At 37.4% G+C, this 15,623-nt stretch overlaps 1 protein-coding gene across 1 annotated transcript in view; it reads right to left on the reverse strand.

Moving 5' to 3' along the window:
• The window catches only part of cdc42bpaa (CDC42 binding protein kinase alpha (DMPK-like) a), a 45,510-nt gene that overhangs the window by 26,683 nt on the left and 3,204 nt on the right, over positions 1-15,623 (reverse strand). The window contains 4 exon segments of the mRNA XM_046855307.1: positions 3,082-3,230; positions 5,617-5,712; positions 7,044-7,127; positions 10,067-10,158. Of these exon segments, the coding sequence (XP_046711263.1) occupies positions 3,082-3,230; positions 5,617-5,712; positions 7,044-7,127; positions 10,067-10,158 (421 nt within the window).

Here is a 15,623-nt window from a genome sequence, read left to right on the forward strand (position 1 = left end):
GCAGAAAACATCTGCAGATGATACAATATTAACTGAATGCATTCTGCATTACACAGAAATGACTTCCTCTGCATACTTTATAAAGCCTTAATGCAGTTCAACTTTGTTTTACCCACAGCCTCATTCACCAGGCTTACCTAAGAGCAGGAAATTATGTAGGAGTTATAGATAGATTGCAGTGCACATTAGGTACAGTGTTTCCTACTAATAGAAAGCTGAGGAATGTAAGCTACAGTGGCTGAGGTTCTGTGTAACTCGTGGTGAGTCAGTGTTTTGGGGTTATGAGCTCTGGAGGTCAGGGACGTATGAAGCAGGACTGCTCCTCCTTTCCCACAGAGACACTGAGGCTGCAGAACTGCTCATTCCTGAGGGAGGTCCCAGCATTCCAGCTCAGGACACACACTCTCAAGCTCCGCACAGCTGCGGCTCACCACGCCCCAGCTCGGCATTCCTACCACTGCCCCCAGTTTCGCTTGCAATGTCTCTCGCTCTCTCTCTCTGCTCTAAATTTGTTTCACTCTCTTGCAGACTTCTGCCTGTGTTTCTATTTTTCTCCCCACTTAAGACATATACAAGATGAGCACAAAAGACTCCACAAAGCACAAACTGCATATTCTTATAACTGACCCTACAAGAAAATACACAATAAAAACCTACTGACAGAGTTCATGCATCTTTCCTTCCCTTAAACACCTTTAACAAAAACAGGACTGCGTAAGAAACTATTTAAAGAAGAGACACAAAACAGTTCTCTGTCTAGATGCATCCCAGTAGCATCTGACAGGAGTTTGTGTATTATGTAATACATCACAGGCAGGTCAGCATGCATGTTCCTGACCACTGACACTGGAGAGCTGGTCAGTCCCTGATAGGAGACAATGAGGTGGCAAAATCCAGGACATGCTTTTCGTAATAGTACACTTATCAAATGGCACCCTTCAAAATAAACATACATGCGCACACACCGCAGAGTGGAGAATAAACATCAAACTGAAACAATGCTAGCAAGAAATAAATATTTTTCTGATGAGCTGCATGCTCTAAAGCACTGACAGTGTGGAGTGTTCATCTTATGACAAGGGCACAGGGTCAGACTATTTGCTAAACATATAGACTCAGTCACCCAAAACATACAGCTGAACAATTCATTCAAATGACTTGCATATTAGATCAATTTAAATATATTTACTGAATACTCAAGACAGCATTAAATGGCTAACATGTCCACTTCAGCCAGAATTTCCTAATATGTAGAAATATGTATTAATATATGCATTTCCCAATAGACAGAGAGCTAGTTAGCTTCCAATAATGTGCTTTCTCAAGGGTGAGACACCAGTGAGATTTCAGTTATCAGTAACTGCTGCTCATTCATGATTTGTGGTGTCATGTTCTCAGAGACTTATTACTGTATTTTCCGGACTATAAGCCGCTACTTTTTCCCCACGCTTTGAACCTCGCAGCATAAACAATGAAGCGGCTAATTCCTGTTTTTTTTTCCCGGGTTCACAAGCTTCAAGCCAAAAAGCTGAGCCCCGTAACATTAGACCAATGAAATTGGCGAGCGGGTTCAGGTGAACCAATGAAACTCTTTATATTAAATCAGATGCGCTCCCACTGAATCGGGCTGCACCACATCATTAATATGGATGAGGTTCCTCTGACGTTTGACCTGCCGCTCACTCGGACTGTCAACAGGACATGCGAATCATTCGTTACGCTGAAAAAAAACGGGCATGAAAAAAACGCACTTCACCTGTGTTCTGAGCTGCACGGCATCGGGAGAAAAGCTTCAACGGTGGTGATTTTTAAACGCACAAAAAAAATCAATAAGAAATTGTTGTGAAAGGAAGGAGGAAGACAGTGACCAATGACTTTCTAGGTAGGCTACCGTATACAAGCCGTGTAACAGGCACTGTCTTTCGTTAAAGCCTGTGTAAAGTTCATTAGTTTCAATGTTAAAAATAAAAATCTTTGTGAAATCCAGTGCTTATATTTGGGTGCGCTTAGTAGTCTGGAAATTACGGTAATCAAGTTTCACAAGTTTGGCTACCATTAATATCAAAACTATTTCGCACATCACTAGCATAACAGTCAAACACTAACAAGACATCCTAGCACACTGGTTCTGCAGCTACTAAGGAATGCCCTGCTCATCCTATGCCATGTGATAAGTCAAGGGCTCAGTCCAAACAAACCTTTTTTTTTTCCTCAGAAATATTGTGCCTGGCATCACAGAACTATTCACCAATCAAAAGTCACTAGACTGCTATTGCCATCTCATGTAACAGAACACTATGATGAACAAATATAAACCATGTTATATACTAAATGGAAAATAAACTTCTACAAGGAGCACACTTGGGTTGCAACACCGAGGTGTGGTTTTGTGCCGTCCTCTTAGACACAATAGCACGACAAGGTTGAACCCACAGGAAGCTCAGACTGGTCTTTCCTGAAACGACCCCCAGTCACAATAATAGCTGCTTAGCTAGAATTCAAGTCCACTTTGATATTTGTGCAACACCAACAACTCTCAAATTCTATTTATTGCAGCATATTACACAAATAAATCAATAATAATGACTGTTTAATATTGTTAAGGCAACATTAAAACGCCTGGCCTGTTAAATTGTGCTAGGCATTCTTTCATGTGCTGAACAGCTCTCTGCACACCCAAACAAGTAATTACCCATCTTTAATTCTACACGAGTGAGCAGGTTCCACATGAACAGTTCAGATCTGCTTCTCAGCAACATGCAATTAACAGCTCACAAAAAACACCTCCATTTAAAAACCTGTGTGCCCTAAAAATCCTATATAATAAAATAAAACACCAGGCACCGATTATGTAGATCCACAGGGTCTTGTATGTAATTACAGACATCTTAAATTCAATTTACAACATAGCTCTCAGTCAGATCATTGCAGATAACTGGTTTTCGCCATAGATATCATGCTGTTATCTGTTAGTTAGTGAGCCCTGACCATGACACTTTCTGCCTTGTTAATCTGTCTAGTTAAAAAGAGTATCCATGACTGCTTGATGTCCATCAGTATGCAGTGAACCGTGAACCTTACCTGTGGACATAATGGAGCTGATGTACAGAGTCAATAGCCAGGACCATCTCAGCCAGGTAAAATCGGGCCATTTCCTCAGGTAGACGGTCCTCAAACTTACTCAGCAGCGTCAAGAGATCTCCCCCCACATAATAATCCATCACCAGATACTGCAGGAGAACGACATGCCAGAAGCCATATTACATTACTGTGTCAGAATAATACATTCACCAACTATTGTTCATGTTACTCAGCAACCTCCGCTTGTCCATCTGGCTCAGCTCTTATCTGGAGTAGGTTGAAACTTATTGAGAAGAACCGTAAACAGGGTACATAAGAATTAACAAACAAGAAGTACTCTTCTGGTCTTAAATAAAATATAACCACGATGTACACACATTTAATAAATGAATGCACAAGTACAGGGTTATAAATAATACTAACACAGTTACAGCTTTTCCACCAATATGGTGTCCGTGCAGTTGGCAAATATTGAATTCAACACATTTAGCCTTAAAGGGCCAGTCCTATTTCAGCAAAAGTGTTCCTGTTCCAGGTGCAGTTGTATTGGTTCAGTTTTAAATCAGCAGGCGTAATTTTGTCATCATACCAACTCAAAATGGCTAAATAAATGCTAAGACTACAGTGGTGTGGAAAAGTGTTGGCCTGATTTCTTGTTTTTTTTGCATGTTTGTCACACTTTCATGTTTCAGATCATCAAACCAATTTAAATTCTTATATTCTATTTTATATAGTTTTCATACTTTATACTTTATCTGCTTCTTTTCTTTCTCCCCACCCTATTCCCCTCATGCCGGACCGTCGTATAAAGCATTTCACTGCATGTTGTACCCTGTATGTATGTGTATGTGATGAATAAAATTTGATTTGATTTGAAATATTAGTACAAGATAACAAGTGAACACAACATGCAGTTTTTAAATGAAAGTTTTTATCATTGTGAAAATGATAACAAAACATGATAACAAAACAAAAACAAAATCCAAAACTACATGAACCTGTGTGAAAAAGTGTTTGCCCCAAAACCTAATAACTGATTGGGCCACCCTTAGTAGCAACAACTGCAATCTAACATTTGCGAACTTGCAATGAGTCTGTTACAGTGCTGTGGTGGAATCTTGGTCCACTCATCTATGCAGAATTGTTGTAATTTCAACATGAACCGCCTTTTTTAAGGTCATGCCACTGCATCTCAATAGGATTCAGGTCAGAACTTTGACTAGGCCACTTCAAAGTCTTCATTTTGTTTTTCTTCAGCCATTCAGAGGTGGACTTGCTGGTGTGTTTTGGATCATTGTCCTGCTGCAGAACCCAAGTTCACTTCAGCTTGAGGTCACGAACAGATGGCTGGACATTCTCCTTCAGGATTTTTTGGTAAACAGCTAAATTCATGGATCCGTTTATCACAGCAAGTCTTCCGGGTCCTGAAGCAGCAAAACAGCCCCAGACCATCACACTACCACCACCATATTGCGTTGTTACTTTTACGCCAGACGTAATGGGACACACACCTTCCAAAAAGATCAACTTTAGTCTTGTCAGTCCACAGAGTATTTTTCCAAAAGTCTTGTGGATCATCAAGATGTTTTCTGGCAAAACAGAGACAAGCCTTTATGTTCTTTTTTGCTCAGCAGCGGTTTTCGTCTTGGAACTCTGCCATGCAGACTTTTGCCCAGTCTCTTTCTTATGGTGGAGTCCTGAACCCTGACCTTATCTGAGGCAAGTGAGGCCTGCAGTTCTTTGGATGTTGTTGTGGGGTCTTTTGTGACCTCTTGGATGAGTTGTCACGGTGCTCTTGAGGTAGTTTTGGTCGGCCAGCCACTCCTGGGAAGGTTCTCCACTGTTCCATGTTTTGCCAGGTGTGAATAATGGCTCCCACTGTGGTTCGCTGGAATCCCAAAACTTAAGAAATGGCTTTATAACCTTTTCCAGACTGATAGAGCTCAAAAAATAGGCAGGTCCTATTCAAGAGATTTCTTGATTGCGAACAGGTGTGGCAGTAATCAGGCCTGGGTGTGGCTAGAGAAATTTAACTCAGGTATGATAAACCACAGTTTTAACACCTTTTCACACAGGGCCATGTAGTTTTGCATTTTGTTTTCCCTCAATAATAAAAAAACCTTCATTTAAAAACTGCATGTTGTGTTCACTTGTGTTAAATTTTAGTGATATTTAAATTAGTTTGATGATCTGAAACATTAAAGTGACAAACGTGCAAAAAAATAAGAAATCAGGACACACCACTGTATATTTGCTGTACAAATACTGAATGACTTTGCTTTTATTTTAAGAGCAGTACTCTTGTCATTCATGATTACACATGCCATGCTAAACCCCCTCATCTAAAGATTTAAGGGTTTGTCCCTCAAACCATTGAAATCCAAATTGGATCACACAAAGGATTGCTGGTTACTTGAAAAAAGACAGTGGCTACAATGGCAGCACTGGCACTGTGTTAGTGAAAAATGCTGCTGCCAGGGCACCAGCACAATCAACAAAACAGATTAATCATCAATGACATCATTGTAGGCTCACCAGAAAGTTTTCATCCTGAAAGGTGTAGTGTAGTGTTGTGATCCATTGGCTGTCTCCATTCACCAGAACATCACGCTCCTCCCGAAAGCAGGCCGTCTACATACAAACATAAGAGTTACTTTTTCAGCAACATCTTGTGAGTTCCAAATAAACAGGTTAAATTAAAATTATTAAAATTAAAAATAATATTAAAATTCGCGGTGTCATGCGAATAATTTAATTGCAATATTTAATCGCACATTTATCTGTTCTAATGTACCTATAATGAATAAATTTCAAGTTTTTAATAAATTGAATCAACATGGGCATGGACAAATATTGATGCTTTATGCAAATATATGTTTATTATTAGTGAAGCAATACACAACAAAGAGCATAACAAATTGTAAATGTTTTAAGTAATTATGGTGTTTTAAATTGTTTTAAACAGAACCTTTGCTATGTTTCCACACGGACGGTTTTAATTGCCGGATATGTGCATTATGGCTGATTTTGTTGTTTGATTTGAAACTTGGCTCATCAGCAAAACAAATGTTTAGTTATTAAAATTATTTTTCAGTGGAGTTGAATTATTCTTTTTCTTATATCAGAGTAAAGAAAAGACATCGTGAATAAATGTGTGTGGCGTTGCATGTTTTATTTTGCCTCTTTTATATTTATTTATTTATATTTTTTTTATAAAAACGGTCAAACAGAAATGCGTTGCATTAATCGAGCGTTAAATTTGTGCCGTAAAAATGTATTTGCTATAACACGTTACTAATGCATTGCATTTGACATCCCTGATTCAAATAGATATTACAGATGCAATTCATAGGACTTATTTCCACAAACTTATATGTGAGAGAAGTGAAGAAAAGAGTGCAGGCAGGGTGGAGGGTGGAGAAGAGTGGCAGGAGTGATTTATGATAGAACAGTATCAGCAAGAGTGAAAGGGAAAGTTTATAGGACTGTGGTGAGACCTGCGATGTTGTATGGATTAGAGACAGTGGCATTGAGTAAAAGACAGGAGGTGGAGCTGGAGGTAGCAGAGCTGAAGATGTTTAGGTTTTCGTTGGGAGTGATGAGGATGGACAGGATTAGACATGAGTTTATTAGGGGGACAGCACATGTAGAACGTTTTGGAGACAAGGTGAGGAAGGTGAGATTGAGATGGTTTAGACATGTGCAGAGGAGGCACAGGGGGTATATCCGTAGTAGAATGCGGAGGATGGAGCCACCAGGAATGATGAAAAGAGGAAGACCAAGGAGGAGGTTTATGTAAAGTGGTGAGGGAAGACATGAAGGTAGTTGGTTTGGAAAAGGCAGATTTAGAGGACAGGGGGCATGGAGACGAATGATTCGCTGTGGTAACCCTAATGGAAGAAACCGAAAGAAGAAGAATTTCCACAAATGTATCCACATTATTGTCATCATTTGACAGGTACCTCAGCTCTTTTCAGCATCTCCCACTTATTCAGAATCTTCATGGCAAAAACCTTGTCAGAGTTCTTCACCTTTACAACTGCTACCTGGAATATACAAACAGAAAAAGAAAATCTGTAATAAATTGTTGAAATAATTTTTCACGATCAGGATATGTTTCAAACTCATTAAAATTGTTTGTGATTGCATTTTGTAGTTGCCTATTCTTGCAATGACATCTGGGCATTAAATCCAAAATCTGGAACCCCAAACTCATCATAGTTATTGAATTGTAGCATGGCTCACTTGGTTTAAATAGCAACAAATAAGTGGATTGTGGGTAATTACTGTCTGTAGGATAACATGACATACACGGATGATAATGAAAGATTCTTATCAATAACACTCGTAATACAGAAAAATAATTCTTCTCCCATTGAAAATACAAAGAAATTTTAGTGTTTCCATTCTATTTTAATGAAGCCGATTTTCAAGATAAATGTCAGTGACTAAACTAATCATCCACAGAGAGTCTGCATAAGTAAACAAGGTAAATGTAATACAAATTAAATCTTTATTGGATGCCCTTTTAACTGTGGTGTAAGAATGCCACAAACATTTTTAGGTATGTATGCTTTAAAAAAAAAAAAAAAAAAACCCACATAAAAACGTTTAATCAAAGCAACCAAATGCTGGAAGGCTTTGGTGATGTTGGCCAATGTGACAGCAATTAGCTTTACTCTCTCATAATAACAAGCTACAGCAATTAACATCTAGCTTTTGGATTGTACCCCCTTTCTATTTTGTGTTCTGTTGCATCTCAAACCTATATTTATTTAAATACATTTATATACATGCAAATGAAAGAATGGAGTTACTTTATAACCTTGTATCTAAATGATAGAAATGGTTCAACATGAAATGTGCTAATATTAATATTATATACATAATATATCAAGGAAATACAATATTTGATGGAACACATTCATCAGGTTTCAGATATGTACAGATAAAACATGTATTACAGGTAGTATTGCATTTGTAAAAGCTAACATATAAGCACAGGCTCACATTCTGACAGACTTTTAGGAGAGGCTAAATATTTTAGGTTAACTGAATAGCATTTTCATGTTAATGATTGCTAACCGCTAAACACACCAATGCATTTTCATTCCAACCAATCAAGGGTCACACCTGATAGTCTTTGAAAATGAAAATCATTTAAACAGGTAGGATTTGGTGTGGACTTGCTTGGTTGGAATGAAAACCTGCACTCACACCGGCCCTTTGTGGAAAGGATTGGACACCCCTAGACTAATGTAAAGTTAATTTGCAAATGCTGCCTAATAACACCGTTGCTATTATAGCCATCAATAGCTAAAGCTAACAAATATAATTAAAACATTCATTTGTCATTGATCATTTGTTAACAAATTAACCAAGTGCAAGGCATACAGAAACATCATCATGTGTGGCATGTTGGTATAGTGCTAGCTCAGTGGTTAAAGTGTAGTTAAGTGCTAGCTCAGTGGGAAAAGACTGGACTTTTGACTGAAAGGTTGTGAGTTCCACAGTTGTGAGTCCTGCACCACAAGGGCTCACAGTGAGTCCTGCACCACAAGGGCTCACAGTGAGTCCTGCACCACAAGGGCTCACAGTCTGCCATTACTCAGTGGTATAAATGAGAAAGGTTGCTCTGGTTAAGGGTATTTTCCAAATGCCATAAATGTAAATGAAACACTTACCTGCAATTAATAAGATAATTTTAAGGTACACTTAAAATTAGGACAGTAGAATATTTGAATTTATAAAATGCAATTTCAGATCAAACTCGAGCCATTAAACAGCCAAATACAGAAAACTGGAATTGCTGTTTGAAGAGTTCAACTAAAGAAACTGTGTGATTTATTTCTTAGCTAATAAGCCAAAACAAGCAGCAATTGAGCACTGCACATTCCAGACAGAGTTGGGTAACTACAGGGGAGTAAACACCAGGACAAAAAAGTCAGCTTCTCCATTTTTTGTATCAGAGCCACCTCTGATGATGATGGGAAGCATGTACCTCACCAATGAATCAATGCAGCACACTGCCTCAGTTACACCATTACCAAACTGCAGTGATGGAGGTGATAAAAGGCAGCTTATGATGCTAAATGAAAAAGTCTCTTTAGCCCCATTGGCTATGCAGAGAGAAGAGCCTGCATTTCAGCTACAACACTTAAACACTATTAATATGCACATCAATTTTCCAACTTATGAAAATAGTGCAACAACATTCCTACAGCACTCCCTTGAGAGCAGTGCATGGCTTATAATCATGTGTTTTTTAATTACTGCCAATACTGAACCTTTATATATAAACTAATCATATTATAATTAATTATCTTGCTAAAAATGTTTAATCCAATTAATTACCATTTCTGTTGCATAAACGTAATTAGTCAAGCTATAGAAGTTAATGATGTGATAAACTGTAAAACACAAATTGGGATTCAACAAGGACTCAACTTTATTTAGTATAAATGAACCATTTAATTTTTACTGCAGTCAACCAATTTTATACCCTGAGCAACCCTAAAAAGAAACACATACCCTGAGAAGCTGCACTGTTTTGATTAAACGTGTGCAAAAATGTATAAAAATAAATAAATTCTTATTAATAAAAATAAAACAAGTCTGTGGAAAACCACATCTCAAGCATGGTGTAATACAATCACTTTGATGACAGATGCCACACTGTAACAGCACATCTGGATTGTAGATCTAAAGGAATGGAGAAGAAAAATGTCTATTTGCCACTACAGAGTAAATTATACGACGTACCCATGCTGCAGGAAACGTCTAGCTGTCTGAGCTTCAAAGCCTAAATATATTTCAATTTGGTAATTAAGATGTGCAGTCTTTTTACAGATGATGATTATAATCGGAGTGATGCAAAAAACATCTGTATTGTTTTTTTTTTTGTGAATTCGTTTAAAAATTTTCACTGTCCCTCCACTCTGACTCCACTCTCCATAATGCTTGGGTTAATGAATCTTTTACTCACCTCCCCAAAAGCTCCTCGTCCAATCACTTTCAGAATTTCAAAGTCTTCTTTGTGTAGTCTCATCTGTTTCACTTTAGATGTGAATGGTTTAGCTGTAGAGACACAGAAAATAAATAGCATGTGGTCAGTAAACGGAAATTAACAAGCCATTTTACCATTGGGAGTGAAACAAAAATTGTTACAAACTGAATAAACAATCTCAAGCCTCTACAATTTACAACTGGTTTGCAAAAACACTTTATTGCTTACCCACTGATCATCAGTAATGAATCTGAATACAAATAAAGGGGTTTTCATTTTCTTTGAAAATTAATTCTCCTTAATTTGGTCCCCTGGGGAAAAAACATACCTGATCATATCAGGAACTGAATAATTTTATTATTTGAAAAGTAAACATTTTAAAGGAATGCAACAAGAAGACAAGAGTCTGGACACAAAACTTATTTGGGGTTTGTAAAACCATTGATGGATTAAGCAATGAACCATTCCACTTTGCTAGCAAGAGCTCAGTTACAAGAAAACAAGGTAATGTTACCCCCTCTGGTCTAAAACAAAACAAGATTCAGTGGTCTCATTGACACTACTACACCATCAAGTCCACATTCCCTACAGTGCCCGTGGCACAGGTGTATCCATTTTCTCAATGGGCAAAGAACAAGCAGTTAAAGATCCTTTAAAACACAACCGTGTGGGAACACATCCCGGCTTAATCTTTTCTTACAAAAAACACCAGTCATTAACAATAGAAGGTGCACAAGTGTGTCGCTGTGTCTTATTTAACCCCTAATTCACAATTTCACAAGTTTTATACAATACAATGTTTAACAAGCATTTTTACTCCATATGACTTTCCTACAGCTCCACATTTAGTCAGTATATAGACGTAAATGTGTGGTATTTTGGAAAAATCTGCTGGATGCTGAGATGGTTCGATTCTGCCAAAAACAAAAAAAAGCCAGCGAAAGGTTAAATCTAGTTTTCGGCCAACTCAAGATTTGTATGGTAAACTTTATGCAAGCATAAAAATGTTTTATTTACTTTTTAATTCTGACCTTATTGGCATCCTGTAAATATATTCACATCTTGCAAATCTCCAGTTTAACAAATGGCATGGTAAAATGACAGTCTGACTACTGTGATTTAATCACTACTGAATGTGAGATTTTTTTCAACCTTTTTCAAACTGCTTTGTATAGCAGTACAAATTTACTGTCCTCTAAAAATAACTCATCATCTATTTATTATTGTATAAATAACTAGCAACAAAAGTGAGTACACCCTAAGTGAACATGTCAAAAGTGCCCAAAGTGTCAATAGCTTGTGTGAGCACCATTGTTATCTAACACTGCCTTATTTCTCCTGGGCATGGAATTCACCAGAGCTGCACAGTTTGTTGCTGGGATCCTCTTCCACTCCTCCAAAATGACATCACAGAGCTGCTGGATGTAAAACACATAGTGCATTTCCACCTTCTGCTTGAGGATGCCCCATAGGTGCTTAATAGGGTTCAGGTCTGGAGACATACTTGGCCACTCAATCACCTTCAATTTCAGCTTCTTCAGCAACGCAGTTGTCGTCTTGCCCATGTGTTTGGGGTCGTTTTGTTCAAAAACTGGCATTTGGCCCAGTTTCTGAAGGAAGGGCGTCATGTTCTGCTTTAGAATGTCACAGTACGTGTTGGAATCCATGTTTCCCTCAACGAACCGCAGCTCCCCAGTACCTACAGCACTCTTGCTCCTCACAAGGGCGTCACCACACATGCTGGACACCATCCGAGCCAAACAAGTTTATCCTAGTCTCATCAGACCAGGACACGGCTCAAGTAATTCATGCTCTTGGACAGGTTGTCTTCAGCAAACTGTTTGCGGGGTTTCTTGTAAACCAGCTTTAGAAGAGAGGAAGACTTGCAGTCTGTGGCGTTTGGTCTGAGCACTGACAAGCGGACCTTCTGCTTCTGCAACCTCTAAAGCAACGCTGGCCTCTCTTTTTTTTTTAAGCCGGCTTCTGCACCTGATGCACAGCATGAGCACTCAACTTTTTGTGTTGTTCCAAGGTGATGGAGAGAGAGATATATTAGAAGTGTAACGGTACACGTTTTCGTGCCAAGATCTTTCTATAGAGGGCTTTTGCATTAATATTTGTCTTGTGTGTGAATATTGTAGTATATGCCATTTAATATGTAGTGTATGTATTTTATATATATATATATATATATATATATATATATATATATATATATATATATATATATATATATATATATATACATACATACACACACACACACACACACATTAAATTACCAACTGCAATTGCTACCCTCTAATTTACTATTTTCTGCAATTAGCTGTAAACTCTATCCTAAGCCATCTATCCATTTATATTATCCTAATATCCATTTAACATACAGTGCAACATGAAAAGCTATATTAAAAAAAATAATAATAAAAAAATAACAATAAAAAAAACATCATACAAATACTCCCTAAATTGATACAAGCTGTCATGCCCATGATCAAAATCATGTATTAAAACATTATTTGTGCCACCCTGACATCAGAAACAGTGTTCCTCTGTGTAGTGAGGTAGACATTTGGATATAAATTAAATGAACCATACTGCGCATCGCCTGGGTTGCCCTGCAATGTGACACCATATAAAGGCAAAGCAACAAGCAAGCAGTGCAACATGACTTCCATAGAGGGTAAGAATCCACTACAGCAGGCAGCTAAAGCGGTTATGCAATTAAGTAGATTAGTCAGTCTGCTCCAGTAAAAATAAAATCCTAAAAGGCCTTTGAGCTTGTGTTTTATGTCAGTAAACAATAATAGTTTGCACATTTTAAATAAACATTTCAACTGAGACTATAAAGGGATCAGTGCCACATAGTGTGAAAAAGTGAGATTCAACAGTTCTTACCCAATACAAATACTAAACCTATACCACATCATTTAAAAAAGTCCTCTTGGGTGTGAATTAATATGCAAAAATTCTTTAAATGCATTTAGTCCTGTCCAAACATGCAACTTCTTTGACCACTTCGGGGTCACACTCCTACTCAAGTGTGTGAATAGAGATACAGCTGAGAGCAAACAGAGGCAAAGAAGATATAAGCACATGCAAACAATCATCCATCCTGAACAGAACGTTTATATTCATATACTGATTTTTTTTTTTTTCTTAAAAAAAGGAATTTGTTGATAGATCAGACAATATAAGTAATAGTATAATAATACATAGATCATTTTTCACACACTCTTTGGCTTAAATCTGATTGGTCAGAATGTGTGCATTATTTTCATAGCGCAACATGTCTCGGACATTTCCGGCTATAAAACGAGTAAGTTATGTTACAAGAATGTTAATCAGAGCAGTTCATTTTTTTTTTAATTTAGAGGAGAGAAAAGAGTGAGGTTTTAAAAACTGTATCACAGCTATATTGCAAATGTGAACAGAAACTAACTCGCCTTTCAGATATTCCACATTACATCCAACTACTGTATAAACTGTTAAAACTCGCAATGTTTTATAATTAAAATGTTTACATTGTTAAATCGCTGTGGTAGAGAAATAACACATTGGTACAATTATATGAACATAATAGATAAATAGAACAAATAACTACCATATTTTTATAGTAATTTACAGTTATTTAAAACATTAAAAAAAGGCCTCTGATCGTGTGTTTTAAAAGGTTGCACATTGAAAATAAGCATTTTAGTTGCGATTATTAAGTGATTAGGGCTTCATAGTCACAAAGTGCATTACAAGAGAAACAATATACATAAAAAAACCATTAAGGTTAAAAGCTGAAGCTCTGGATTCTAACAAGGCTCTATCATTTTCCACTTTTCATTTTTCACATTTATACACCTAGAATTTTCTTTATTGCGCAACCTGCCCGAGTTCTGTTACTTGCACTGTAGAAAGCACCTTCAGTCTTGGTAAAGGCTCAGCATAATATAATTAAATTGATCTGTTTGGATTGGTGATTATGATTTATGAGATGTGAAACCCCCCTTATAACTGGCCTTCTTGAAATACCACAAGAAGTCAGGGATTGTTCGTTTAGTCAGCATTTTCCATTAAACAGATGAACTATAAAAACATCCAAGCATGCTCTGAATCTGTGACATTCAGACCTATGCATGCCTTTAAACCCAAGTTAACAGAGCCTGTAAACCCTTATCTTTTGTTTTAGCTTTTCTGTAGCACATTAAGCCAAAGTGGTTTGTTTGAAATAAAATGTAATTCAACAAAACTGATGATTCAGAAGAGATTGCACTTCAATCAGAAAATCTTGGAATTTTATCCCTTTGTCCTTGTCCCAATATAACACCAAAGTATTTCCAACCATCAATCAATATCTGGTACTGATCCAATACTGATAATAACCAAGCCAGCGGTCTGAAAGCCAAGATATTTGAAACCTTGGGCACAATGGAGGAGCGCTCTAGGGTAGATCTTGTCTAGCGTTCACATGTCGATCATATTGCAATCAGCCTCACGTTTTGTTTAGTGTTCCACGCAGATGACTGTGGAGATAGCATGGAGCTACCAATTTACAAATGTTAAAATCACCATGCTGGATCAGACTTACAGATGTGAAAAACTGTGCCCTTGCCAATAAATGAGAAGAATACAATGCCTTAATGTGAGCAAGAAATGTCTAAAACAGTTTTATCAACTGCCTATTAGGAAATAACTGGGGAGGTTTCTCCGGCACATGACATTCCAACTGGACAAATCACTAACATTAATGACAAAGGTCCATCATTTGAACAGGTGACATGTTCATCATCTGTATCCAGTTAGCTGAGCTAAAACACCTCTAAAGCATGTGGCTATCACAAGGTTATGACCATCATAACAAATCTGGCTGACAGAGGGGATGTAAATTCCTTGTTTTACACTCACTTGTTTTAGTGCAGTTCTTAATACTATGCTACATGTTAACAGTTCTGTAAGAGGAGGAGAACAGTTACATCACATTTTCCAATAAGAAACTGACATCCGTTTGATGCTTTATCTAGATGTAGAGTTTAGAAATTAATGTATATCAAGGTCCTGGGCATCAGATGTCATTCAACAAAGAGGGAGAAAATAATTAGCTAATAACAATAACCAAATAGAGTAATGACTTTAAGCATATTTAGTGTACATTTGAAGCATTCTCCAACACAAAAAGGAATGCTGCGACACCAAGAATAACTCCCCTGAAATAGGAACAACTGTTTATATTTTCCAAGACTTATCCTTTTTATAGGCTACACAAGTCCCCTTAAAGGCACAGCTGTCGTTTGTGTAGAACAGACGATGCAAAGGTTTAACGACTGCAATGTGAGAGCTGTATAGGTTTAACACGTAACGTTATACAGTCAGAGTTACTATATTACAGATGCACTTTAAAAAATATCTATTAACAAGCACAGGACAGTTTGATACGTTTTTGCTGACCTGCTGAAGGTTATGAGGTAATGCTGGGAACAACTTTCAGCCAGGGGGGAACAAAGGACCAGAACTAATGTCAAATATTTACAATTCTGGCTATTGTGCA

The sequence above is a fragment of the Silurus meridionalis genome, chromosome 8 (genome assembly GCF_014805685.1).
Source record: "Silurus meridionalis isolate SWU-2019-XX chromosome 8, ASM1480568v1, whole genome shotgun sequence".
Taxonomy (NCBI): domain Eukaryota; kingdom Metazoa; phylum Chordata; class Actinopteri; order Siluriformes; family Siluridae; genus Silurus; species Silurus meridionalis.